The following is a 27733-nucleotide window of genomic DNA, read 5'->3' on the forward strand; positions in this document are numbered from 1 at the left end:
AATGTTTCTTTTGAGGATGAAGCTTAGAAACTGGGACAGTTGGCCTGGATCGTTTTGAACGCTGCCAAGTATAGGCGTTGTTTTCTTAGGTTGGGCCAGAGGCCACACTGGAGGAAATAAAAGTTCCAGCTTTTCGTTTTCTTAGCATTAAAACGTATGGAACAAAGCCGATGATTCTGCCTTCCAGGTCATCTTTGAGTTTACATGACTCAGGCACACATTTAGCCTACATTTCTTCGTCCTCTTTCACCGAATTGAAAAGGCGGATTGACAAATGCCTCTGCAGAGACATCTTTAGAAACTGCTGTAGTAAGATATTTCTCTGGCAACAGCCTTGTTTTGCATCGAAGGAGAAGGTTCGCGGTTGAGCTACAACGATTGCTCATGCCTCTGAAAACGCTTCGCATTGTTTACTCAACCGGACGAGTCGCCCGGATAATGTTTTATGAAGGTACAACAATGCAAAGGCCAAAGGTCTGTGTTTACAGAACAGGAAGGGACCAACCGATAGCGATTTGTTTTATGTTTTGGCATTGGAGCCTGGTGACCTGTCTGTTCTCCTCTCAAAGAGGATTCTGGAAAATAATTACTCTGTTTATTGCTTTGGGCGGGGACTGCTCAGGCCTCATCCCTCATTGCTGCAAGGCAAGGTTAGGTGGGTGAATGCATTGGCGTTTCTCATACGCCGGTGATCTTCATTCCTGGTCCCGGAGAGCTGCAGGCTCTGCTGGTTTTTGTTGGTACTCGGCACTTCATTGATCAACTAAAGCGCCCTGTGGCGTAGTGTTTGACTTAGTCTAATCGACTGTAAGTCGCTTTGAATAAAAGCGCCGGCCAAATGACATGTAATAATACTGTAAAGCAGTCGATTACCCAGAACTCACCTCACCTGATTTCTTGGGTCTAAGTAAGTTGCTGATATTTAGGCAGGAACAGAAACCCAGTGCTAGGTGTGAAGGATCACTGTCATAGCGGATTACCCAGTGCACTGGTACATTACCGACTGAACATCAGTGTCCAATATATGGTTTTATGTCCAATATCTGGTTTTATGCAGGACCAGTCCACACACTGAACATGCCGTTAGCCTACAAACTATAATTCTGTACGCTTATCGTCAATCCATCTGCATGCGTACTATCCATCCTTTTGCATGAACATGCATATTAAACGGATTAATATCCCGACGGGACGAGATGACGTTGGAAGCGAGTGACTATAGGTGAAGCTGGGTGTGTGTCTCTCATGGGCGAAACTAGGTTAGTGGATCTGCTACTCCATTAGGTGCACCCCTTGTATACATTTTTGTCAGAATTAGGTGAGGTACTTAACTAAAACATCTGTGACCCGTTGAATCCCTTTTATCATGGCAGACCACTCCCATCACACTGCTAAGATGGCAGTGTTTCTATAAAATAGGCCAGGCCATATAGTAACCAGAAAAATGGGAATGTTTATTGGATTTTAGCCTACTTTTTCACAAAAGCTCCAGAAAGCTTATTTTAAGCCCTCTAGACTCAGGCGCATAGTAAATATCCAGGGCATTTATTGAGCATTTTCAGATCCCGCTGTGTTCTTCACTGTCAGCTGCAGAATCGCTAGGCCGCTGTCTGTGTTCCACCACAAGCAATCAATCAAAAACACATTGTACATGTACTGTAAGTGAGTCATGAATGTAATCTCACACAGTTGTATATTGATACTGTACTGATGCCCAGCAGTGTGAATCAGGTGAATCAGACACATTGGCTGATTTATCGCGAGAGGTAATTGAAAATCTGAAGTTTGCGGTAAACGTATCGCCTCAAAGCAAGCTGCCCTCCACATTCCAGGCCTTTATGGAGGCAAAGTTGCTTAGATAGCAGAATGTTTCATATGAGGAGGGAGACGGGGTTGTTTTGGTAGACACAAGAGGACAGGTCTGTGGGAACCATGCGAGGTAGGAACTCAGCCATGGGAACCTGGAGCCCGGCCTGTTGAGGATGTCGTCTTCCAGCCTTCCCACACTGTGACAGTTTCCTATCTGCTGTCCAGGACTGAGCACCACTCAAGCTGTGTGATAACAGCCTGTGCCTGCCTCCTCTGTGTCTGCCTGCCTCCTCTGTCTGCCTCCTCTGTGTCTGCCTCCTCTGTGTCTGCCTCCTCTGTGTCTGCCTCCTCTGTGTCTGCCTCCTCTGTGTCTGCCTCCTCTGTGTCTGCCTCCTCTGTGTCTGCCTCCTCTGTGTCTGCCTCCTCTGTGTCTGCCTCCTCTGTTTCTGCCTCCTCTGTTTCTGCCTCCTCTGTTTCTGCCTCCTCTGTTTCTGCCTCCTCTGTCTGCCTCCTCTGTCTGCCTCCTCTGTCTGCCTCCTCTGTCTGCCTCCTCTGTCTGCCTTCTCTGTTTCTGCCTCCTCTGTCTCTGTCTGCCTTCTCTGTCTCCTCTGTCTCCTCTGTCTCTGCCTCCTCTGTGTCTGCCTGCCTCTGTGGTCTGCGTCCCCGTCAGGCAGTGCTGAAGACGCCTCGGAGAGCCCCGCAGGACCCCAGCGTGATCTTAAAGTGGCCCTGTGGCGCCAGGCCTCCTGTGAGGTGGGGAGACCGAGTGGTGTGGGGCTGGGGAAAGTAGAACAGTGGAAGGGGGTGGGGTGGAGGGGTGGGGGGCTTTGTGGTCAGATGCAGCATTCCACGGATGGAGCTCCACTTCCCATACGGGCACGGTCAGAATTCAATCGCTTTCCCAGGTCTTTACGCCGCTTATCCCAGTACCCCTCTCCCTCCCTCCCTCCCTCCCTCTCCCTCCCTGTTTAACTTGCGTGCGGAGCTACTGTAATTCATATCATTTACAAGATTATTTCGTCACGTTGGCAAATCATGGAGAATGCGGGAAAAGAATGCCAGAACCACAGCAGCGGCCCTGTGTTAAGGGTTTTTCCACATGGGTTTGAGCTGGGAGAAAGTTTGCTTCTGATTTTTCAGAGTAATCACAACTCTGAAGCTTTCAAAACCTGCCCCCCCCGAGCAGCAATTTCTCTTAGTGTAAACTTAGTGGTGGTGTTTCTCATGCTTTTGGCCAGTTGGTAGTTCCATTTGAACTGTTTCTCTGGACAGATGGTGTACGAGCTGAACTTCATGAAAACGTAGTTGTCTCGGAATTTTGCCCCCCCCCTCCCCGTTGGTGCAGTTTTGCCAGTTTTCCCATTGGAGTTCAGCTTGGCAAAAAATACACTGCTTTAGACCAGGAGCTATCTGCTCACTAGCTAAATGTGTTCTGCAGCCACCTGCTGCATGGTGTAATCGCACAGGAATCCACTGTTCTGAGGGACCTGATCTGTCAACATTTGCGTTGAGAACAGTAATGTTAAATGTTGAAGTAAGCTTCTGGTCTGGTAGTTGCGCTGACGTTCTGCAATTCTGGAGATAGTGTGCCTTTCTTGACATGAATAGGTGGACAATCTATTCTTTCACACAAACACAGTCATTGAAATTTGGGCTTACTGGCAGGGGGATGGCAGGCTTTTGGCTGGAATGTCTTTGCACTTGCTGGAGTTCATTATTCCATTGATCTTGCACGTGACAAATAGATGTGGAACAACCAATTGAACCGCCATATTTCACAGGTAGGCACAATGTCCATTGTCTTTGGCCAACCACACGGTACCAGCTGATCTGCTTCTCTTGTACTATGTGGCCTCTGGTGTGGGGAATCTGTCAGTAGCTCTTGTGTGAGTGCATCAGAGTGCACATAATTGGCTAGTGTGAGGACCAGTGTGGGTGCAGGTTTTCATTCCAACCAAGCAGTTACACACCTGGTTCTACCAATCCAGAAGGGCTCAGTGTGGGTGCAGGTTTTAATTCCAACCAAGCAGTTACACACCTGGTTCTACCAATCTCAACCACTAGAGTCTATGCTAAGAACCTGGTTAGCAGAATTAGGTGTGAAACAAAGGCCTGCACCCACACCGGCCCTCTCTGGGGAAGATTGAGAGCCCCTCGTTTATGTGGGACCGGAATATTTTTAACGGCGGTTCAGATGTTTATTTTAACGTGACCCTCTGCTGTGATTATAGAGCCGTTTGGGAGAGCGGAGTAGAGGAGGGAAAGCGTGCGGGTTAGCGCTATTTTCAGTGCTGGGTTAGCGGGATTGCCGGCCGTCGGCGGGCGTCGTTCACCGCGAGGTCGGTTGCGCCGCGGTCGCACCGGCGAGGAGCAGCCACGGACCGGCCCGCCCCTTTCCCAGGCCTGCGCCACCGCGCGCCGCTCCAGCTCCCAGCCCCGCGAGCGATATCCCCGCGCAGCCAGGAAGCGGTCGCTCCGGGCTTCCTGTCCCGGGACTGCTCGTTCCCCGGGGCGCTTTCCCAGAGAGCTTCCAGCCGGCCGCGGTCTTCGGGCTTGCTGTAATGGGTCTGCGTCGTCAGCACCTCTGCGCATGTCTCTACGTCGGCCGGGTCTGCGTCTCAGAGAGCTCTTTTGTCTTCAAGAGCTCTGCGCTCAGTGCAAAAAAAAAAGCCTGTCTTAACTAATGTTTTAGTCTTATAATGAGACTTAACACCTTTTTTTTTTTTTCCCTCATGTTGAAAATATTTGCTTGTTTTAAATTACTGTCTGTCTGACAAGTGAACATTTCTCACCCCGTTGGCAGATTGGCTTGAAATTCGTCAAACTGTCATCTCATTGGCAATATCTTGGTCTTTTTTATTTTGGGGAAAAAAATTAAATGATAGAAATAAAATCTTTAAATATAAAAATATAAAACTAAAATGCTTGTTGAGATAATTTCTTGGTTTTGGCAGTGCACGTGTCCACGGTGGTTCGGTTTGCTTCTCCAAGAGCTCTGGCTCATGTCCCCGTCAGTTGGGTTCCTTCCAGTGTTTTGTGCCATCCGAGCAGGTTCTGTTTAACTAGGCCAGATGTGTCCGGGTCTAGGACATAACCGCTGTAACGCATCTGAGCCCCGCCAGCCAGGTGTGTGGGTGCTAATCCTGGCGGTATGCGTGTCTGGGCTGCTCCACCGCCGAGGGCTTAAGAGGCCCAGGGTGGAGCTGACCACATCCTGCTGCTCCACTCCACCAGCCCCTCACTGTTCTTCCACTGACCCCGCCATCTGTGTCTCTGTGGCTTCAACCTCCAGTGAGTGGGGGAAAAGGACACGCCCGTCGCTTAAATCCGAGCTTCTGCTGTCCGCTTCTCGTTCTTCTGCTCATCTTTTCTTTTCTTTTTTTTTAAACATGAGGACATGTTTTTTTGTGATGGGGCCCAATTTTAAATGGCTTTTTAAGTGGAAGTTTGAGGGATGAAAAGTAGCACAAGCTACCCAAACCACCTGCGTGCTTTCATTTTAGCGCGGCGGGAATGGAATATTCTGGCAGGGCGGTGGCAACCCAGTGCTACAGATTTTGTTGAGGAAATTAAATCTATTTTGGACTTGTTTTCTTAGCCTGTGTTATTTCAGCCTTGCTTTTTTTCATGCAATTAAATACTCCCTGCTGTACCATAGGCATACTATGTAGGCATATGCCAAAAAATGTATATAGAGGGTGTGAGCCATTTAGAAATGCCTGGAATAATTAATATCTGTCTTGCTTTGTGCTAGTGGTGTTGTCACATTGTGAGTACTCTCCTGTGGAAAGGACAGAAGACAGATGGTATCTGAGCTGTTACCACTTGGAACTTATTATTATTTGGTCTTAACGGCTGTTATTGCATCAGTGTCTGAGTGAGTTACGATCCACATTTTAACTGCCCCCCCCCCCCTTCAATTTTTAATGACCATTTCTTCACTATGACCAGTGAATTTGATGATCACGTTTGGATGCTGCCAGTTGTTGTTAAACTGGATGTGCAAGGCAACTTTATTTTTGGGAGTATTGTCGCCCGAGCACAGTGCAACAAGAAAGTAGTAGGCTTGCTACTTTGGGTAAATTATAAACTATCCCTGCTATTGGTGAACATACCACAGTCATACCTGCCCTGTGAAAGGACACATTTTCCTTGTAAATGTCACTTCAAGTTGGAGCCTTACTTTAATGTAATTACAAGCTGGACAGTGATGAACTTCATTATGTGTAGAAGTCACACTTGAGAACTTAATTCCTCTGTGTGTCTGGGTAACTCACTCTCTCTTTGGCTTTCAGTGTTTTCGTTTTTTTTTGGCACAAAATTTTGGTTCCTGTCATTCAGAGAGCTCGTGCATTGGTCCAAATCTGGCTGCCCACCTACGGTGTGGCTTTTAAGAAGCCACAGGGGAGGAGGTGAAGAGCAGGGTGCAGAACTAGGCCTTTTAAACATCAGGTTAGGTACCCAGGTGTTACCGTTTTACCTACATGCAAGGTACTAACGTGCTTCAATTATTACACATCTAGCCAGTGATGATGGTAATTAACTCATATTTGTGGTAAAATTACAGCTTGTGTCTACTGTAAGAGTATGCTAGGCCTAACTTCAGGCCTGAATTGTCCACACAAAAAAAAACAGCTGAGGTTACCAAAAGGAACAAACTTGCTAAACTATGCTTGCAAAGAAAGAAAAACAAATTCTGCATTCATTTAAGTCAAAGGGTAGCTTGGAATTCAGACGATAGCAAAGCTACTGCATAGCTTACTGCAACAAAGTAGTGAAAAACATGTACTGGAAAACTTTTTTTTTTTTTTCTGTCAATTCCTTTGTAAATACCTTTACTCTATTTGTGCCAAATTACTCCATTCTTGCTTCAGTGTTCAGGGCTTTGTGGTCTCCTCCACAGTCAAAGCCCTGAGCCAGGATGAATCAAAACCACAAGAAACCATGACCCAGAAATGCTTGTTTTTCCATATTTACCAAAAGGAAAAGCATATTTTGTCTTCTTCCTGGTTCTCCAGTCCAACTAGTGAACATTTCCCTGCAGTGTGGCAGTGAGTTTATGGGCCATTGAACTGTCGTCTACTCCCTCCTCCTCCTCCTCTCTTGTCCCTGAAAACAGTGCTTCTTTTTTTCAGTTCTCTGGTTGTGTTTTTGTTTACTGTACCACCCCCACCCTCCCCAAACACATGTTTCTGCTCACTGTGTTCCTCTGAAGAATGCGTGGTGTGTCAATGTGAAGTTCCTGGCCTTGTTTTCACTGAGCCACTTTCTGCACTGTTTTTGTTTTTGTGTTTTTGGCCTTGAAGGAAAGGTGTATGTGCGTGCATGCTTGTGTGTGCGTGCGTGTCTGTGTGTGCGTGCCTGCCTGCGTGTCTGTGTGTGCCTGCGTGTCTGTGTGTGCCTGTGTTGTGTTTGTGTGCATATGCCTGTGTGTATGTGTTTGTTTTTGTATGTGTGCATGTGTGTGTGCGCGTGTGTGCGTTTGTGTGTTTGTGTGTGTGTATGTGTTTGTGTGTGTCCCTGTGTGTGTGTGCGTGCATATGAATATGCCTGTGTGTATGTGTATGTGTGTGTGTGTGTGTGTGTGTGTGCATATGCATATGCATATGCCTGTGTGTATGTGTATGTGTGTGTGTATGTGTGTGTGTGTGTGTGTGTGCGCATATGCATATGCCTGTGTGTGTGTGTATGTGTGTGTATGTGTGTGTGTGAGTGTGTGTGAGTGTGTGTGAGTGTGTGTGAGTGTGTGTGAGTGTGTGTGAGTGTGTGTGAGTGTGTGTGAGTGTGTGAGTGTGTGTGAGTGTGTGAGTGTGTGAGTGTGTGTGACTGTGTGAGTGTGTGAGTGTGTGAGTGTGTGAGTGTGTGAATGTGAGTGTGAGTGTGTGTATATGTGTGTGTTTGTGTGTGTGTGTATGTATTTATGTGTGTGTGTGTGTGTCCCTGTGTGTGTGTGTGCATATGCCTGTGTGTATGTGTTTATGTGTGTGTGTGTCCCTGCCTCACCTCCCAGGTCTTGCAGGTTGTCTCCGCACCTCGTGGTGACAGTTGAGGTCGACGGCCCTGCAGCTGCGACAAATGGTCAGCGTGTCCTGAGTGTGGGAGAAGATGGCCGTCCGGCCCAGCTGCACATCTCTCTGGCGGAACGGTGCTCCTCATTAAGTCTCATTAAAGTTCTCAGCCCGGAGGGCTCCCAGAGGGCTGCCCGTGTGTTCCAAAACACGGAAAAACCGACTCAGAAAATGGCTTTCTGGACTTTTGGAACTACAGTTTAAAAACGTGTTTTTATTCTCGGATTTTTTCATTCTATAATGCTGGGTAACTCGACGAACTTAAGGGATTTCGTGTTCACCTTGATGCAGCCTGACAACATTACATTACGTTACATTAAAGGCATTTAGCGGACGCTCTTATCCAGAGCGACTTACGGCAAAGTCTACTTCACGCGTACTTCGGCATACTGTTTTGTCACGTGGGTTGGTTTGACTGAAGTAGAACTGGGTCAAATACGCGATTGTTTTGGACTCAAATACATACTTTTACCTCCAAGCTTATCTGATTGAAACCTCGGACATACTCTTAAAGACGCCTTTCGGTCGTCTTGGTTGGCTCGGTTGCACCAGACGAGATCAGTCGAGCACAGAAAAATATTTGAATCCAAAGCAATTGCGTATTTGACCAAGGTGTGGCCTGAACTCGAGCTGACCCCATGACCCAGTTTAGGCTAGGTTGCTGAATAGCCCAGTATAGGCTTGGTTGCTGAATGGCCCAGTTTAGGCTAGGTTGCTGACTTACCCAGTTTAGGCTAGGTTGCTGAATGACCCAGTTTAGGCTAGGTTGCTGAATGACCCAGTTTAGGCTAGGTTGCTGAATGACCCGGTTTAGGCTAGGTTGCTGAATGACCCAGTTTAGGCTAGGTTGCTGAATAACCCAGTTTAGGCTAGGTTGCTGAATGACCCAGTTTAGGCTAGGTTGCTGAATGACCCAGTTTAGGCTAGGTTGCTGAATGACCCAGTTTAGGCTAGGTTGCTGAATGACCCAGTTTAGGCTAGGTTGCTGAATGGCCCAGTTTAGGCTAAGTTGCTGAATGGCCCAGTTTAGGCTTGGTTGCTGAATGACCCAGTTTAGGCTAGGTTGCTGAATGACCCAGTTTAGGCTAGGTTGCTGAATGACCCAGTTTAGGCTAGGTTGCTGAATGACCCAGTTTAGGCTAGGTTGCTGAATGACCCAGTTTAGGCTAGGTTGCTGAATGACCCAGTTTAGGCTAGGTTGCTGAATGGCCCAGTTTAGGCTAGGTTGCTGAATGACCCAGTTTAGGCTAGGTTGCTGAATGACCCAGTTTAGGCTAGGTTGCTGAATGACCCAGTTTAGGCTAGGTTGCTGAATGACCCAGTATAGGCTAGGTTGCTGAATGGCCCAGTATAGGCTTGGTTGCTGTGCATCATCTCAGAGCGGACCATGCTTGTGTTGTCTGCGGATGCGGTTGGTTCACCCGTACCCTTCCCGGGGAGGGGACGGTGTGAATGTGGCTCGAAGTGAACACACAGCCCCCAGTGGGGGGCTCTAGGGCAGGGGGAGCTGCCATAGACACACAGCCTGTCGGAGCTGAGGTGACACACGTGTTTGTGCAGCTGCTCACCTGCAGTCTGTCTCCTCCACGCATGTCCATCTCAGCCGATCAGGGTCTATCACACTCTTAGAAATTAAGGTACGAAAAGTGCCTGAAAATGTACAAATGCTTGTCGCTGGGGCGGTACCTAATAGGCTAGGTGCATAAGATTGTACCCCTAGCCAGGAATATATGATTCAATTGTACCTTTTTTTACTTACTAAAACATACTAAACATACTAATTTGTACTCCAAGAGAATATTACTGTACTTCCAGGGTACATGTGGGAAATTTGCTCCTCGAGGAACAAAAATGCACCTCCGCTGTCACTTTATTTCTGAGAGTGCATTTTCAGGTCAGTTTCGCGTCCGTGGTGCGATGGTAGTCACGATCAGCCAACCGCAGACCGCCTTCCATTCATTGGCTGTCATCCATCCAGCGCTGGAAGTCTGCGAGCACTACACAGAAATGTGCACGGTACATTTAAGAGTCGGCGGATATACACAGGGAATCCCTGAGGGCGGAATCGAGAGTTGTCCAGACACGACAGACACAAATGATCCTTCTTTCTCTCAGTGCAGTCCCGATTTTTTTTTTTTCTTCTGTTGAACTTTCAACATCAACATTGGCAATATTGAGTACCTAAGACTGCGCTACTCAACTCTACGTCCTGCGTGCGCTACACCACCTGATTTCACTCATTGTTTTACCTGCTCGGTTCAGATAGTAAGTGTAGCACGCGGTTGAAGCAAATGCGTGGAGACACTGACCCGCAGGACGTGGACCACTGATCTAAGAACTAGCATGTGTCTAGCCTTATCGTACAGTACAAACTATGATCAGGAAACACTTGTGACTTCCAAGTTCCAAATGGCCGATTTCCTGCTAATTGGCACTAATTAGCTCAGGAGGTAAGAGCGGTTGTCTGGAGACTTTGTGGGGGACATTGTTTGTGTGTGTCTGACACCTAACCCCCAATTGCTTCCAACGAGCTGGTTGGTGCCTTGGGTGACATTGTCGTTGGCGTGTGAATGGGTGAATAAGAGGGATTATTTGCGAAGCACTTTGGATAAAATCCCTATCTTAATGCAGTCCATTTACTTGCATGACCCACAAAATTGCATCTTGTCACTGTAATCTTTGATTTACTGTGTTGACTGCTTCATCCCGCTTGTAAGAAAGGGAGTGCGTTCACATTTCGACGTGCGCTGTTTTTGATAAAAATGTGCATGCACGCTGGAGGCGGACAACAAATAACCGTGGCAACGGCCAAATTCATTCATTTCTCGCCGTTAATGGGAAACACATCTAGGCCGTTTCCTTGATGTGTTGAGCATTGAAGAATTAGTGCTTCGCTCTGCTTTGAACCTCAGCCCTGGCCTTGCCCTTTCTGTGGAAAAAAAAAGAAAACGGCTCCTAAAATGAAACGTTTTAACGAAAAACAGGGTTTTTTTTTAACCGTGCATTCTTCGGTGCTGATGCGTTCCTTTCTCAAGGCAGGGTCCGAGCTGCACGCACATGCATAGCTGCCTGCTCCTTTGGTAGAGAGGTGGGCAAAAGTCTCAGCGTAGATTCAGCTAACAAGAGTGTATGAGTCCAACCGGGGCCATACACACTCACCGAGCACTTTATTAGGTATTTATTAGACTTATGTTTTAGACTTCTGCTGTGGCCTTGCACTTAGAGTTATGATGCGTTGTGTGCTCAGAGACACTCTTCTGCACACCACTGTTGTAATGTGTGGTTGTTTTTGCGTTACTGTCGCCTTCCTGTCAGCTTTGACCAGTCTGGCCCTTCTCCTCTGACTTCTCTCATTAACAAGGCATTTCTGTCTGCAGAACTGCTGCTCCCTGGATAAAATAAAAAAAAATTAAAAAAACATTTTTTGCACCATTCTTTGCAAACTCTAGACTCTAGACTGTTGTATCTGAAAAGAGATTAGCAGTTTCTGAGACACTCAAACCACCCTGTCACCAACAATCATTCCATGGTCAAAGTCGCTTGGATCACATTTTTTCCCCATTCTGATGGTTGATGTGAACATCAACTGAAGCTCCAGACCTGTATCTACATTATTGTATGCATTGCACTGCTGCCACACAATTGGCTGATTAGATAATCGCATCTTTAATTGAATGATTGATTGACAGTACTCAGATTGCTCTAAAATTTGTTTTGCATCATCATTAGCAGGTGTAATATAGTAGAAATGTCCCTAACAAAGTGCTCAGTGAGTGTATGTGTGATCGTATGGAATAGCGCTGTGGTATGGAGTGAGCAACATAAATGGAAAGAGGAGGGAAAATGAAGTCGTTGGACTCTTCATCTCTCCCAGGGACTCTCCCACACCCTGGATGAGAGAAGGAAGGGACAGGCAAAGATGGCCTCTTTGGCCTGTATTGCCTGTGTCGAAACCAAACACCAGTGTGGATGAGGCTGTCTTTGGCACAGCTTACAGGGGGAAGACAATGGACTGGAAATGGAGAGCTCTGTTGGGTAATTAGTGAGAGATTTTTGTAGTCCGATGTAGGCTGTTGTCTAAACTGTAGTGTGTGGATCGCAGTAATTCATAATGCCCAGCCTTAGACGCATTACGTACATGAGCTATGGACACCTGATCTACAGTCTGAGATGTCCAGAGGTGATCTCATTCATCCATAAATCAGAAGTAATTTGGCACAAACGTTCCCTGGAAGAGGTTGTTTTGCATGTGTTATGCACCAGATATGAATATATCCATGGTAATAAAACCCGTGACTGACTCCAATGAATCGAAGAGGCCCAAAAACTTAGCCCAGGGGTGTCAAACTCCAGTCCTGGTAGGCTGCAGTGTTTTTGCTATTTTTCAGCACGAGAGATGCATTTCAATGTCTTTAATTGGCTAAAGAGTCCACACACCTTGTTCTCAAGGTCTTAATTGGCTGCTGATTGAAAGGAAACCACAAATACCTGCAGACACTGCGGCCCTCTAGGACTGGAGTTTGACACCCCTGCCTTAGCCGATAGGGCAAAGAGCTTTGTTCTGTTAGTTTTTGTTGTTAAGTGTGCCCTTCCTCTCCCCTGCATGCTGTTATTTGCGAGCTGTGAGGCTGTTGGGTGAATTTGGGCTGAGGTGTCCTTTATTTAACCGGGCCTCTTTCTGCTGCGCGCTGCTTCCTGACCTGTTCGGCCCTTTGAGACGGAGGATGGCAGAGCCACGGTTTACTGTCCCTGCACCTGTGTGGGGTGTTGGGTGTGAGTGTGAGTGTGAGTGTGAGTGTGTGTGTGTGTGTGTGTGTGTGTGTGTGTGTGTGGTGGGAGGTTTGGGACAGAGGGCCGTTGTGTTGGCGTGTGAGCGGCCAGTGTGAGCGCGCTCAGAAGAACGTCTTTGTGTGACAGCAGCTGAGTCGTTCACATGCACACGAGCACGTCCTCCGAACGCTCGGGCGATGTCCTCGTAAAACCCAGAAATGTGCTCACAAACCAGTGTCCCCACAAACCAGTGTCCCCGCAAACCAGTGTCCCCGCAAACCAGTGTCCCCGCAAACCACTGTCCCCGCAAGCCAGTGTCCCCGCAAGCCAGTGTCCCCGCATCACCAATGTCCCCGCAGGACCAATGTCCCCGCAAGACCAATGTCCCCGCAAGACCAATGTCCCCGCAAGACCAATGTCCCCATAAAACAATGTCCCCGCAAAACAATGTCCTCACAAATTCTAAAGAATTCAGGGGTGAATTCTTAACAAGTGTTTTTAAGTCTTGTATTGAGACTTCATATCCACTTTTTTTCGAGCTAATATTTTCTCAAGTAGATGTTTTTGCTGGGCAAGTGAAAATGTCTTACCCCATTGGCAAATCTTGAAATGAGAACTGTCACCTCATTGGCAATCTTTCTGTTTTATTTGGGAAAAAAAGTAGTAGAAATGAGACTTAAGCCAAAATATAAGACTTACTTGTTAAGATTGACTAATTATTTTGGTTTTTGCAAGTGTTCACACTAAAGGAACAATGTTTTAAAAAATGCAGAAGCAATAATAATAGTGCTAGCAACTGCAGTCAGTCGCACACCACTTCTAGATCCTTGGATACTGGTCCTATTTCTGGCAGTTTTCTGTTATACATTAGTAATGTCTGGGCCTCATCAATCTTTTTCAGACATGTGTGATCTGTCAGGCAAATCCCTTCTTTTCTTTTGCCATGATCCTACTCCGAGAACTGTAAGATTGGTCTTCCAGAAACAAACAAAAAGTAGGTCTGTTTTCTTTTCATAAATTAGGTTATTCATTGTAATTATGCTGTCATTCCAAATTTGCCTTGAGTTATTTTTCTTACAGTGATTCTCATTCATGTCGAAAACCAAGTTTTCAATTATTTGTTTTGTATAATTTGGTGATTTTATAGTTTATGGCTGTCTGTTTGCGTGCACTGTTGTGTTCTACTTTGAAGCAAACGACAGTAGTCTGCCTGCGTGTAACTTCGTTACTCCAGCTCGAGTGTATCTAATAACATTAGCAGAGTTTATCTGGCCTGCCCTGGTCACGGAGGGGGAGGGGGAGGGGGTGGGGCCTCAGGGCGTCTTCCTGTTTACCCCAGATTTCAGAACGTGTCACGTCAGCTGACGTAATCCAGGCGTGAGCTGGGGTTGACGAGAGCACATCTAGGGCGGCCTTTGAGCAGAGTTTGCCTTTTAGAACAAGGACAACACGAGGCTGGCCTGCCCTAAAAGAAAGAAAGAAAAAGGTATTTACGAGTGCAAAAGCAAAACCAGGCTGGTGCTTTTCAGGAAATTCCTGTACTGCATGACCAGACGATATTTCATCTTTTTTTTCTTTCTCTCTTCTTCCTTCTCCACCCCCCACCGCACTCACTCCCCACGGCCATTTCCTGACAAACAGAGCGAGCATTTGAAATATAATCCTTTATTTCTCTGCCGTCTTCTCTCGGAGGAGCAGATGGGAAGTGGAGGGCCGGGATTGGCTGAGGCCGTGGGGCTGCTGGGGGAGCCGTGGCTTACCCCCGGTTTGAGTCTGTAGTGCCGGGATGGAGACGGGGCGAGTCTCCTGGCTGTATCGTGGTCCTCCTCGTTAACTGTCACCAGGCCGTCCACATTACATTACATTACATTTCATTTAATTTCATTTCATTACATTAATGGCATTTGGCAGCGACATAGTTGATTAGACTAAGCAGGAGAGAATCCTCCCCTGGATGCAGGGTTAAGGGCCTGTGGCCTGCCTCCGGAACTGGCTGTGTGCGCTTCTTCACTTTAACAGCAAATGCCTGTTGTTTTTACCATTTTAAATGCAGAGGTGAACACTCTCAGAAATAAGATTAACAGTGAAGGTATACTTTTGTTCTTCAGATTTCCCATGCAGACAGGCAGACAGGCAGACAGACAGGCAGACGGACAGCATAAAAGCTGTAAATAAACATATATTTAGACCAGACCAACACAGCCATATTAAATACAGGGGTGTATCTCTAACTGTAAGAATTGACTAGGTTTAAAGCTAGTCACCCTCAACAAAAGCTTGTTTTGAGCGAGTATATAATCTGAAGTGTAATGCCTGCATTTCTAAAGCCGGGGAGAAAAGTTGCATAGAGTTGCACATTCCTGGTGCCTGTATTTGGGGTTAGCATCTGGACAGCAGGCTTCTGGGTTGGAGGAGGAGTGGGAGAAGAAGAGGAATGGTTTTCTCTCCTCTCGCCCACGTTACCCGTGCTTGTGCCGGCAGATAGCTTGTTTTCGGTGACAGTGCCGGAAATGTCCGTGTGTCGTACATACGTGCTTCTCGCCAGCTCCTGGCGCCGGGACAGAGCACAGAGTGCCACCCAAATTCGCTGACCCTCCAACGACCCCTCTTCAGCTTTCTGCCCTGTCAAGTGATCCAAACTCAGTTTAGCCAACCCTAATCTGTGCCTCTAAACCGGTCATTTTCATTCTCGGAGAGCCACGGGGTCTGCTGGTTTATGTTTTCACCTTAATATCAGCAACTGATATTAAGCAGACCCCTGGCTCTCCAGGATTGAAGATGACTGTGTGTCATCTTCATTCCTCAGCCACAAAACTTTGTGTCAGAATGTCGATACCAAGATTTCTCAGTTTTGCACATTGACTGTACAGGTGAACACCCTCTTGTAGGACACTCAGGAGTTGACTGAGGCTAGTCTGATGCTGTATGCGTTAACCCTCTAACGTGTAAGTTCTGTGTTCTCAACTGATATGACGATCACTGCCGGTAGCAATGGAGCTGACTTCGAATCTAGAACTCTGACTTCGAATTTTATAAAACCATTCTAAAAAAAAAGGGTTATACACGGTGGTATTTCCATTGGCCGAATCGTCTTATAATAATTGGGATGCAGAGTCTCCTATTTCAAAGGCCTCCCTCCGTGGGGGAATTTCCAGGAAAAACTGACCGAGGGTCAGATGTTTATAAACAAAAGCGAAGCTTTGGGGCGGCGTGCGATCCAGCCTCCAGTGAGGCAGGAATGCTAACAGCGAGTGTTTTTGCGGGTTTCTGTTCGGGGGCCAGAACAGAGAGGGGCCCTTGCGGCTCGTCTCGAGTGTGTGTTTCTGCGCCTTTCGCTCTCCTTCCTTCCCCTCGGATACGAGCGTGCGCGGAGAGCGTCACCGTCGAAGCGGCGCTTCGAACGCTGGCCACAGCGGGACGGGTCCTAATGCTTTCGGCATGAGCGAGAGACGGGGGCGCTAGGAGCGCCGTCCTGGGAGCGCGCACGCACCCTTTCGCCCCTCTCCGCGCGGGACTCCGGCCCCACGAAGCCCGGAGATAACGCCGTCTCCAATCGGCAGGACGCGTGTGTGTTTTAATCGTGTTTGTGGTATTTGTGCGCGTTGGCTCATTTCTGGGGCGTGTGGAGAGGGACAACAAGGCAAACGTTCCCCGTTCTTTAGAACGGCGCGCATTATAAACACGGCCCTGTTCTGTTGACTAGCGGTTCTCAGTGAGCCGCCTACGCTTTGGAGAGCCCAGCGCAGTGTTAACGCTGCGCTGGCCTGAGGGGTAGAGGAGGGGGGCGGTCTGGTCTCCAATCCAGCGTGGAGCTTGTTGCCGGAAAAAAAAACAGTAACTGGAGACGGGGTGGGCGGGCTCTGTGAGAGAGAGAGAGAGAGAGGGAGGGAGGGAGAGAGGGAGAGAGAGAGTGGAGAGCGAGCGGGCAGAGCGAGCGGGCAGAGCGGGGATCAGTGTTGTTTCTCTGACCGGTCTCTGTGGCGGGGGATGGATGTTCCCGCAGCCGGGCTGCAGCTGAAGCGTGTGTCTGTGGCTCACAGGACTCTGGCTGCCCCCGGCCCCCCCCAGCACGCGCTGACGCAGACGGGAGGACCGGAGAATGGCCACCGACACGCTGCCCGAACCGGGCAGGCTGGACCGCAGCGGGAGCTTCTTCAAGGTGAGGGGTCTCTCTCTGTCGCTCTCTCTGTCGCTCTCTCTCTCTCTCTCTCTCTCTCTCTCTCTCTCTCTCTCTCTCTCTCTCTCTCTCTCTCTCTCTCTCTGCCTGCCTGTCTGCCTGTCTGTCTGTCTCAGTCGGTTAGTCCGTTTCCTGCTGCTGTTCGTCTTCACATGCACAGCTGCTGCCTCTCACTCTGTCTCACACGCACTCACACGCACGCACACACACACGCACACACGCACACACACACACACACACACACACACACCCTCTCTCTCAGACACACAGACACACACTCAGACACATACACACACACTCAGACACACACACTCAGACACAGAGGACGCAGAGGGAGGAAAAAGTGAGCAGCAGTTCTGGTCAGCACTTTCACAGCCGTTAGAGATATCAGATGTCGCCTGCTGCTGGTCTGGCCGTTCTGAGCGCCACCGTTTAAATCACAGAGAACCTCATCTATTCACCCGGGTTCAGCAAGCACAGAGAACCTCATCTATTCACCCGGGTTTAGCAAGCACAGAGAACCTCATCTATTCACCCGGGTTCAGCAAGCACAGAGAACCTGATCTATTCACCCGGGTTCAGCAAGCACAGAGAACCTCATCTATTCACCCGGGTTCAGCAAGCACAGAGAACCTCATCTATTCACCCGGGTTCAGCAAGCACAGAGAACCTCATCTATTCACCCGGGTTCAGCAAGCACAGAGAACCTGATCTATTCACCCGGGTTCAGCAAGCACAGAGAACCTCATCTATTCACCCGGGTTCAGCAAGCAGGGCATTTCCTCTTTAAATGTATATTTAAATGTAAATTTATCCTCAATTAACAGTATTTTTCTCTCACGTTATTTATTCGTAGGAAAAAGTAAGACAATAACCCCTTTCTTTCGGGACAAAACGGGTCAGGGGCTAGGACAGAGCTACTGAACTCCACGTCCTGCGGGCCGCAGTGTCTGCAGGTATTTGCTCCAACCGTGCAAATCTCCCATCAGGTGGTGTAGCGCACGGTTGAAGCAAATGCCTGCAGACACTGCAGCCTGCAGGACGCAGAGTTGAGTAGCACTGGGCTAGGATAACCGTTGGGCTATGTTACGAGTTGTGTCAGGATTCTCTGTCGGTCAGTTAACTGATTTTATCCTCATTCAGCCTCTCTATCGCTCTCTATTTCTCTCTCCCTCTCTCTCTGTGTCATGTTTTTGTAGTCCTCCTCTCAGGCGTAATATTCGCTGTCCCATGCGGTCACACTCACGTGTCAAATCAAGGTGGCATTTAAGCGGCCTGATTTCACGCTTTATCAGACAGCTGGAGACTTCCTGTCTTAACACAGCTGAGGTCACACGTTAGCGGGGTAAGAGTTGAGCCTGGCCCTACTTGTTTAAGACTTTAGACATCGTCACAAAAAAGTGTTCGCCTGCAACTGCTCATTTACGTTCGCTGTATTTTTCACACACTGCCCACTCACGAGAAAACCCCAAGTCTGTTTCAACCGAGATTCTTCCGGAAAGGATTCCTACTCTCGCAGGGTAATTTCCAAGCGACAAGTCCTCTCCCACACCCACACCCACTTTGACACAGCACATCCAGGAGAAATGTTCGTTTTGAACACAGCGTCTGAATATTGCTGTTTTGCAGGTTGAGGGCTGCAATCAGAGGCACTCAGTGGTGCCGCGATACACTGTGATTCAGGAGTTAAAATCGCTGAGAGCTCACAATGACTTACAGAGGCACAAATTAAGGCCGTTAAATTGCTGGTTTCTCAAAAGTTTGGCGTGTAATTACTGATCTGGCACTGAAGTGTGCAGATCTCCGCATCTTAACCCTGCACAGCAAGACTTGTGAGTCTGTGGGCTGGCTATCTCCTGATAGGCCCTTTAACCCTTTGAAGAGCGGGCGTTCTGGAATGTTTATTCAAAGTTCTAAGTTCATGTTCTAGAACTTCACTGCTTTCAATGACCAGTAGTGTTTGTGACATCAGCATTAGAATGTTCACCCTGCTGTACGATCCAGCTATGCCAGCCTGACCGCTTTGAAAATTGAGCTGGTCAAACTGGTCATAATCTGGTCTAGCTGGGTATCAGCTGGTCAACCAGCAAGGCCAAGCCGCTCATAGCGCTGATCTAGCAGGATCTGGCGGGGTCTGGCCTGGTCAACCAGCTAGTGCTGGTAGCTTGTCTGAGCTGTTAGCTGGTCAGCCATATTTGTGATCTCACAACCTCAAAGGGTTAAAGATACTTAGTTTGATCAGTGGCCAGAGTCTTTCTCTGTCACAGGCACTTGATGAACTGTATTTACATAGCAAACGCCCTGAATAATAATGTCTGTTCTGATGCCTCATTGGTCCTTTGAAGCTAACCACAGCTCAAAAATTGTGAGAGTAAGCAGATTGTTTTATGTTTGTTTGTGTTTCTCCCCCCTCAATCAGTGTGTGACTCAAAGCTCCATGCTGCATGTCAGGGCATATCTGCTGTGGGAATTAGATACAAAAGGAAGTGGTTTCAGTTCCATTTCTGGGACCTGTAGTCTTAGACAATAGATCAAACATGGCCGTCACCTTTAATCTAAACGCTGTTCTATGTGAGTGCGGAGGAGGCAATCGCAAGCCTGTGTCTGTAATTTGGGTAGTCGACTCAAACTCACTTTCACGGCTCACTGTTTTCCTGTTGTGCGCGATACCTTCTTATATTACATACAATCCGCTTCTACAGTTGGCTGTTTTCAGAAGCAATTCAGAAGTGAAATGAGTTGGAGCAAAGTAGCGGTTGATTGACAGGGTGGATGGCCAGTCCCAGGCTTGGGTGAACCGGATCCAGGGAGGCACCGAGAGAGACAGAACAGGGAGAGATGGGATATTTACCTCATTCCTGGAGGACAAAGCAGCGATTGAGAGTCGCACAGCGCTTGGGCACTGTGGCCAGCTCCTCTACTGGGGCAGACAGTGCCAGTGTGGGGCTGTGTCTCTCTCGGTCTCTCTGTTTCCACCTCTCTCTCCCACTCTCTCTGTATCCATCTCCCTCCTTCTCTCCTTACTCTGTCTCCGTATCTCTCCATCTCTCCATCTCTCCATCTCTCCCTCTCTCCCTCTCCCTCTCTCCCTCTCTCCCTCCCTCCCTCCCTCTCTCTCTCTCTCTCTCTCTCTCTCTCTCTCTCTCTCTCTCTCTCTCTCTCGCTCTCTGTCTCTCTCTCTGTCTCTCTCTCTCTCTCTCTCTCTCTCTCTCTCTCTCTCTCTCTCTCTCTCTCTCAGTGAAAGCTCATAGTTTCCTGTTGACCACAAGCTCTGCAGGCCTTTAATGGCGGCTGGACTCCGAGGCCCTCACCTCTCACTAATGACTTCTCTTCCTGGAGCCGTTCTCCCTCAGGAAACCGCCGCTTCAGACAGGACTTGTTTTTTTTAGGGTCTGCCAGTCTTAACGAGCATCAGACTCTCTATATAAAAATCATTTGAGTGGAAAAGGCGCCCGTGTTTATTTTACCATCTGAAATCTGGGTTCCAGTCTGACCGCCTACCGTGGTCCCTCCCTCCCTCCCTCCAGACTGAATGTGATCATTTCCTTTCAGTTTATGTGCCTCTCTCTCTCTCTCCCTCCCAGTTTTTCTCTCTCTTTCTCTCCCTTCCTCCCTCTCTTTCCCTTCTCTCCCTCCCTCCATATATGTCGGTATTGACACAGGGGCCTGGTTGTTTTCGGGTCCATCACAGTGCCCTCGCAGGGCTGTCCCGCCCCACCCAGCGGCCCCGTCGTGCCAGCGTGAGCTGGGCCACGGCCCCGCTCTCTCCCTCTGATCTCTGAGGGGAAGTTTTCACTGGAGCGCTTTTCTGACCGCACCTCCGCTCTCTCCGGTCAGTGCTGCCACAGCGCGAGCCTTGGCCCGGGACCCTGATGAGGCGTGACTACCGCTGTCCGGCCCCGGGGCCGCCGCCAGCCGCCGTTAGGCTGGAGCGCTGAGCGCATCGGGCTCACCGTGTATGTGTCTGAAGGTCATGACTTCGACTGCTTTCCTTCTGTGAAGAGGAGGTTTTTGGAATGTTGGAATCTTTTTCGCCCAAGATTCTAAGTCAGTGTTGTAGAACTCCATTGCCCTCAGTTACCTGCAGTGATTGTGACATCAGCATGTCGGAATGGTTCATTCACATATTTGTGAATTTTTATTTATTCATTTATCTGACGCTTTGTCCAAAGAGACTTACAGTTGATTAGACTAAGCTGGAGACAGTCCCCCCCTGGAGCAATGTGAGGTTAAGGGCCTTGCTCAAGGGCCCAACAGCTGTGCGGTGAGCTGACACCTCACACCTTGAAAGGTTAAAGTTTGTTACCAGAATCTCCCTCTCATCAGCTGTATTTACATAGCGAACTCGCTTGAACACAATGCACTTGTACTGACGCCTCATGGGTTCTTAGAAACCAAGTTTTGAAATCAAACTTTTGCGTCGGCTCACAGTATGTCTCGGCCCGCTTGAAGGGTCACGACTCGACCGTTCAGCCAAAGTGCAGGCTGTCAGCGGCCAAGCCACTCATGCCTGTGTGATTGAGGAGAGGGGTGATTGGCAGAGGTGTCCCGGTATCCGTGCGGTTTCTGAACTTTTTCTGGCGCTCGAGGGGAGCAGGAAAGGGAGGCAGGGGGGGGGGGTGCAGCTGGGTAATTTGGGGTTAGTTAAATAAGTGTCCCATAGAGACTTGCCTGGGGAAAAGCCCTGACTCAGGAGAAACGGAGAGGGGCTTATTTTTGTTCTCTTGTTTCTTCCTTTCGAGAAATGCTTTGGAACCGCCTTCACAATAAGAGCCACGCTCTGACGGCTGGCTGTGGGGCCGGCTGTTACGAACGTTTCCGCCATCATGAAGGAAGTGGTTTTATTAGGGAAAGGCCGCTCAGACCGGTTTTAATCAGACGTTTGGTGAAATGTTTTGGCCATTGTACCAGGAATAGTGTCCCTGCTAACCGCAGCTGTTCCGGATTGGCATGGCAGTAAGGGGAAGTTTTCAGGTTTTGATCACTTAAAGACACCGTACAGGACAGTGTGAAACACACACTGAGCTCCTGGGATACTCTACACAGGGCAGTACAGTGTGAAAGACAGGTTTAGCTCCTGGGATACTCCGCACAGGGCAGTACAGTGTGAAAGACAGGTTTAGCTCCTGGGATACTCCGCACAGGGCAGTACAGTGTGAGTGACAGGTTTAGCTCCTGGGATACTCCGCACAGGGCAGTACAGTGTGAAAGACAGGTTTAGCTCCTGGGATACTCCACACAGGGCAGTACAGTGTGAAAGACAGGTTTAGCTCCTGGGATACTCCACACAGGGCAGTACAGTGTGAAAGACAGGTTTAGCTCCTGGGATACTCCACACAGGGAAGTACAGTGTGAAAGACAGGTTTAGCTCCTGGGATACTCCGCACAGGGCAGTACAGTGTGAAAGACAGGTTTAGCTCCTGGGATACTCCGCACAGGGCAGTACGAGGCTGAAGTGTTGTTCCGGTAATCATCTCTTCCCTACCCACAGGTATTCTACTGAGAGGTGTTGGAAATCTTTCCTGCCGGCTGCCAGATAAGGGTTTTATTAATCGTATTTATTCATGTTTTAGTAGTGTGTTGCGGTAATCTCTTGGCACACTTTAGGTTTGGACTTTTTGGGTGTTTTTATAAGGTCCCTGTTTTATATGTCCTGTTCTGTGTTGATATTTTTAATTGTGTGCTGCTCAAGACAAATCAGTCCATCTGTGGGGATTAGTAAAGTACTCTGCCTATCTGTCTGTTTCTCTGTCTGTCTGTCAGTATTTTCCACTTGAGAGAATGAAAATAGGATCTTTTGTCTTATTGCAAGTGTATCTGTCTATCTCTACCTATCTACCTATCTTTACCTATCTCTACCTATCTCTACCTATCTTTACCTATCTCTACCTATCTTTACCTATCTTTACCTATCTCTGCCTATCTCTGCCTATCTCTGCCTATCTCTGCCTATCTGTCTGATGTTGTTGTGGGACAGAAGAGATATGTCTTAGAGTGAACTGTGAACTGTCTCACTTCATTGGCAACATTTTTGTCTTATTTTGCAAAACAATAATAGAAGTACAATTTCAAGTATAATTATAAGACTAAAATTCTTGTTGAGATTGATGCACTACAAAAACCAAAAAATAAGTCCTTCTCCTTCTGTTGAATCAGCAGGGAGTCCACACCACACGCCCATAGTAAACAGTGTGGTGAAACTTGGCCATATAGGAGCCGATGTTCGGTGTGTCAAAGGTTGCCCTCTGCTGGCCGCTGCGGTCACTGCAGCTGAGGGCCGCCAGGCTAGGAGATCCCACTAAGGGGGAGAGATCCTGCCACGGGCCAGGAGAGCCAACTGAGGGTGAGAGATCTCTCCACAGGCCAAGAGATCCCTCTGAGGGGGAGAGATCCCTTCACAGGCCAAGAGATCCCTCTGAGGGGGAGAGATCCCTCCACAGGCTGGGAGATCCTGGCGCTTAATTAACGAGGCAGGGGTTCTGGATGCTGAAGCGAGCCCACTGATTCTGCCGGGTGCCTCTGACACCATCCCAATCTGAGCGGGGCGTGGAGTCTCTTTGATCGCACACGCTGTGCAGAGTGTGTGGACCCCGCTGCAGTACTTATCACCACATCCCCCTCCAGCACTGAGCTGTGGACCGTATAAGACACATCTGCTCGTTCTGTTCAAACGTTCCCAGAGAAACACACCCCTCCTAATTACTGTCAGGGCGCGAGGACTGAACTCAGCTTGTGTGTGTGCCTGTGTGTGCGCATCTGTGCGTATGTGTGGGTGTGCACGCACATGCGTGTGTCTGTGTCTGTGTGTGGTGTGTGCGTGTGTCTGCGTGTCTGTCTGTGTGTCTTTTTATGTGCCTATGGTGTGTGTGTCTGTGTCTGTCTGTGTGTGGTGTGCGTGTGTGTATATTTGTCTGTGCCTGTCTGTGTCTGTCTGTGTGTGTGTGTGTGCGCGCGCACGTGTGTATATATGTGCCCGCATACACAGTAATCTCTGCGATTACTTGTTACGGATCCTCTGTAATCTGTCCAACTACTCTGTCACACTTCCTGTGAAGCTTCAGAAGAATGCCCGACCCACCGGAGTCATTTGCTGAATGGTCTTTTTGCCTGAATGTTGGTGAAAGGATGCAAATTGAACCAACATGCCTGGCTGTCAGGCAGAAAGGGCTCCAAAGTGTGGCTTCACCCCGTTTGACTGAAAATCCTTCTCGCGTGCATCTGCTTGTGTTCAATGTTACTGAGATTTACGCAAGGAGGGCTGCGTATAAACCACAATGGAGAGTGATCTTTTCTTCATGTTTTTAAGAGCCTTCATGAGTCTCTTTGAAATCGCATTGGGAGGCATCTGATTGCTAAAGAAATGTAGTCTCTTGGTCCTTTATCAATGGTGATTTCTGCGATGTGCCTGCCTGAATAGTTGGCTAATAACAGTCTCTGGTTTTTAAGTATTTAAGTCTTGAGTTCTTTTAATAGGGCTAAATTCTCACTCCGTAAAACAGGGCTCTGTCTTCAGGACTCCCTGCTGGTGATGTCCCTGGGTGATCTGGGCAGAGACTGAGCTGCTGACGCTCAGGCGTGTCCAGGCCGGAGTCTCGCAGAGACGGGATCAAAGCTGGGTCACGGTTCTTATCGTCCCCTGTTTACCACGGAGGATGTTTGTGTTGGCGGCGCGGGGCGATTACGGCGTTATCGGCGATTGAGCTGGGTTTAGGCCGCTGTTTTCGTTTCCTAAACTGAGGGCTTAGGGCCTGTGCGCGCTCTTCTTCCTGTTTCTCCATCTCTTTCTGTTTCTCCGCCCTCCCTCTGGTTTTTCTTTTCTTTTCCTGAAAATGGGAAGTGGTTCCTTGCGGGTGACGGAGGCAGGGAACAGGAAGCTGACGAACGTTTTCCTCAGCTCCCCGAGCCTCAGCGGATGTGCCGATCGCATCCTGGTGTGCTCCCCCCTCCCTCTCCCTCCCTCTCCCTCCCTCCCTCCCTACACTGTTGGTTCATGTGTGTGTGCGCTCCTCACGCCTGTCGTTATTCTCTCTCTCACTCCCCGTCTCGATGCTGTTTTTCTCCCGAAGCTGATCGACACGTTCGCCCTGGAGATCGGAGAACTGAAGCAGGAGATGGTGCAGACGGCCGCGCCCTCGGAGAGAGGTCCGGACGCCGAGGTGCTGCAGGGGTGAGTCCTCGGCCCCCCGCCGAATCTGCGCCGCTCCACCGAGCACGCCCTGTGCCCCCGGAGGTGCCCCTGAGCACCTCCACTCCAAACCCACACACGTTTACGCTGTGTGAAGGGATGCTAATTCTGCTAGCTTTTCCTCTCTCTGAGGCCTACGTCGTAGCCTGACGCACATCTCCCCAGAAATGTAACTACGTGCCGTAGCCTCTGCGTAGCCTACGCCGTCGGGAACACGGCTACGCGTAGGCTACGCCATAGCCTCTGCGTAGATTCGACGCAGAAGTATAAATCTTTAGACTATGCCCTCATAGCACAAGTCATGACATACAGTGGTTAGCATCGGGTGCTAATTGATAAGAATTTGCCCGTCGCCATGACACTGATTGTGTGTAGAGGGACAGTACAACTGAGCCATTTCTGAGGTGTGGAGTGGCTAGATTAAACTAGGATCGCTGATAGACGTGAGACGCAACACGCGTGTGTTACCGTTTCAGTCCTCTGCATGCCAGTCATCACTGGTACCAACAGAAACTAAGTTCACCGTGAGTCACTAGGCTTTGCGCAAGGCTGAAACTGATAAGTCATAACAAAGCGTGGCCGCTTTCGTGGATCCCATTGAGGAGTAATGTATTTTTACTCCAGAGGAACATTCTCTGAACACAGCTACTCTAAAGTCGATTGGTACATTTGTGTCACACATTTGTGTTTCTGTTTCTGTTTCTCTTTTCTGTCTGTTATACTGGATACTGGCACTCAACCGCTCGCTCCCTCCGTCATGAAAAGCAGGGAAAATCAAGGTGTAAGGAACGGCGTGTTAGGAATCGGTTTTTCTGACTAGGGACGCATTAAGGACAGATAAGCCCGGGACATTATCATGTAGACATAACAAAAAACACATTGAAAAACATACTTATTCCATTTGGTATTTACAAAAGCATTCCATCAAAAGCAACCTTTTGGAGGTGTTTTGTGTGCACGGTTTAAGCGATGGCGTTGATATAGGTTTTAGATTTCTGCCCTTGACGCTTTCCTGTACATTTACAAAGCCATTTCTTGATTCCAGGGAAGACTGCGGTCATCGGTGGTCATATAGTATTGCAACACTGATTCCGATACTGATCTCATGTTTACACTTTACTGTATATTGCGTCAGGCACAGTGTGTGTGTGTGGGTGGCAGATGTGATAACTAGGAGAGTGGAGGCAGTTTGTAAACTGTGTTTTTCTGGGGTATCTTGGAGAGTGGAGACAGCGGTGTGTAAACTGTGTTTTGGTGGGATATCTTGCAGAGTGGAGACAGTGGTTTGTAAACTGTTTTGTTGGGATATCTTGGTGAGTGGAGACAGCGGTTTGTAATGTGTGTGTTGTTGGTGTGTCTGGATATGGGAGAGTGGAGCCAGTGGCAGTTTGTAAAGTGTGTTTTTGTGCTCCTGGATTGAGGCCTCTCGCTCTGTGGGGGGGGGGGGGGGGGGGGGGGTTGTGTTTGTTTTGAGCGCTTCCTCTGGGGGACATTACACTCCCCGCTTTTCCTAAACATTTGAATGCTCGGAACTGCAGCGGACTGCTTCAGTTTGGCAAGCTAGCTCTACGATTCAGTCCTCGTTTTCAATATCAGTTCTGCAACTGGGATAATTTAACCACCCTAAGTCATTCGTTCTTGAATTTAAAAAGGTAAAAATATGGACTGTATACAGTGTTTTTTCCTATATTATTGGGTTCTTTTTTGATACTGGTGTGTTCTTTTTACCATCTGTTACCTACAGTTACTCAGTCAACCCTGAATTGAAGTCTTATTTCTCTTTAGCCTTCCAGGGTAACAATGCTAACATAGTGTCAAACAAGGTTGAGCTGTAATTAAACCATGTTACTTTTGGGGGGGGTGAGCCCTGTAAGCAGTTTGTAGTTTTGGCCCTGTGACGGTACATTTTGGTGTAAAACTGACCACACAGTGTAGAAATAAGATAAGTATTGTGTAGGTATAGGGTCTGTGTTACATTCTTCTATACAATATGGCTTTTGGCTGTCATTTATATGTACACTAAAGTAATGCAGTATAAACAATTGGAGTGGTCCAGACGTAGCCACATGTTGGTAGACTAAGCTGCCTTGGAAATAGCGTGTTTATGTTTTAGTTTCGTTTATCAGTTTACAGAGACTACTTCCTGTTATCATCCAAAGAGACGTTTCTTTGAGGTCATTCGCAATGTCTGGCAGTTGGGTTTATTCCCATGGAGGGCCTCCTATAGATCTCCAACCAGATAAGGGCCTTCCTTGTCCTGTCCTCCTTCCTACTGTCTATGGGTTTGAGATGCTTGTCCTCTCTCTCTCTCTCTTTGCTGACAGCCGACTGTAAAACTTAAATTTCCTCAAATGCATCAGTTTAGAAAAACAATCAGGAGTATGATGCTGAATGTCTTGAAAGAAAATCTCAAGAAAGGATAGTTAGAAAAATGCGTGTGTGGTGTGTGTGTGTGTTGTAATGTTAGCAAATTTTAGCTTTGCTGGTTAATTCAATTATCTCTAATGATCCAAGTCATTTATTTTCTCTATTCAAAGCCATGAACCATGAACTTCTTTTTTTTTTTTTCTTCTTTCTTTAATTGATGTTATTGTTGAATTCTTTGGCAAACCGCAGCACTTCACAGCCAGACACATTCACTAACAGAGCTCAGCGAGATGGTGTAATTGAGTTTTTTTGGCCGCACCAGCTTTAGGACCAACAGGGGGAGACATTGCACGTTTG

The 27733-nt window shown here is 48.2% G+C and overlaps 1 protein-coding gene across 1 annotated transcript in view; it reads left to right on the forward strand.

Annotated features, from left to right (window-relative positions):
• Window positions 1–27733, forward strand: part of LOC133122916 (ras and Rab interactor 2-like) — a 60103-nt gene that overhangs the window by 6457 nt on the left and 25913 nt on the right. Inside the window, 2 exon segments of the mRNA XM_061233192.1 lie at window positions 16688–16806; window positions 24891–24991. Coding sequence (XP_061089176.1) covers window positions 16747–16806; window positions 24891–24991 — 161 coding nt within the window. The 5' untranslated portion in view covers window positions 16688–16746.

Source organism: Conger conger, chromosome 2 (genome assembly GCF_963514075.1).
Source record: "Conger conger chromosome 2, fConCon1.1, whole genome shotgun sequence".
Lineage (NCBI taxonomy): Eukaryota > Metazoa > Chordata > Actinopteri > Anguilliformes > Congridae > Conger > Conger conger.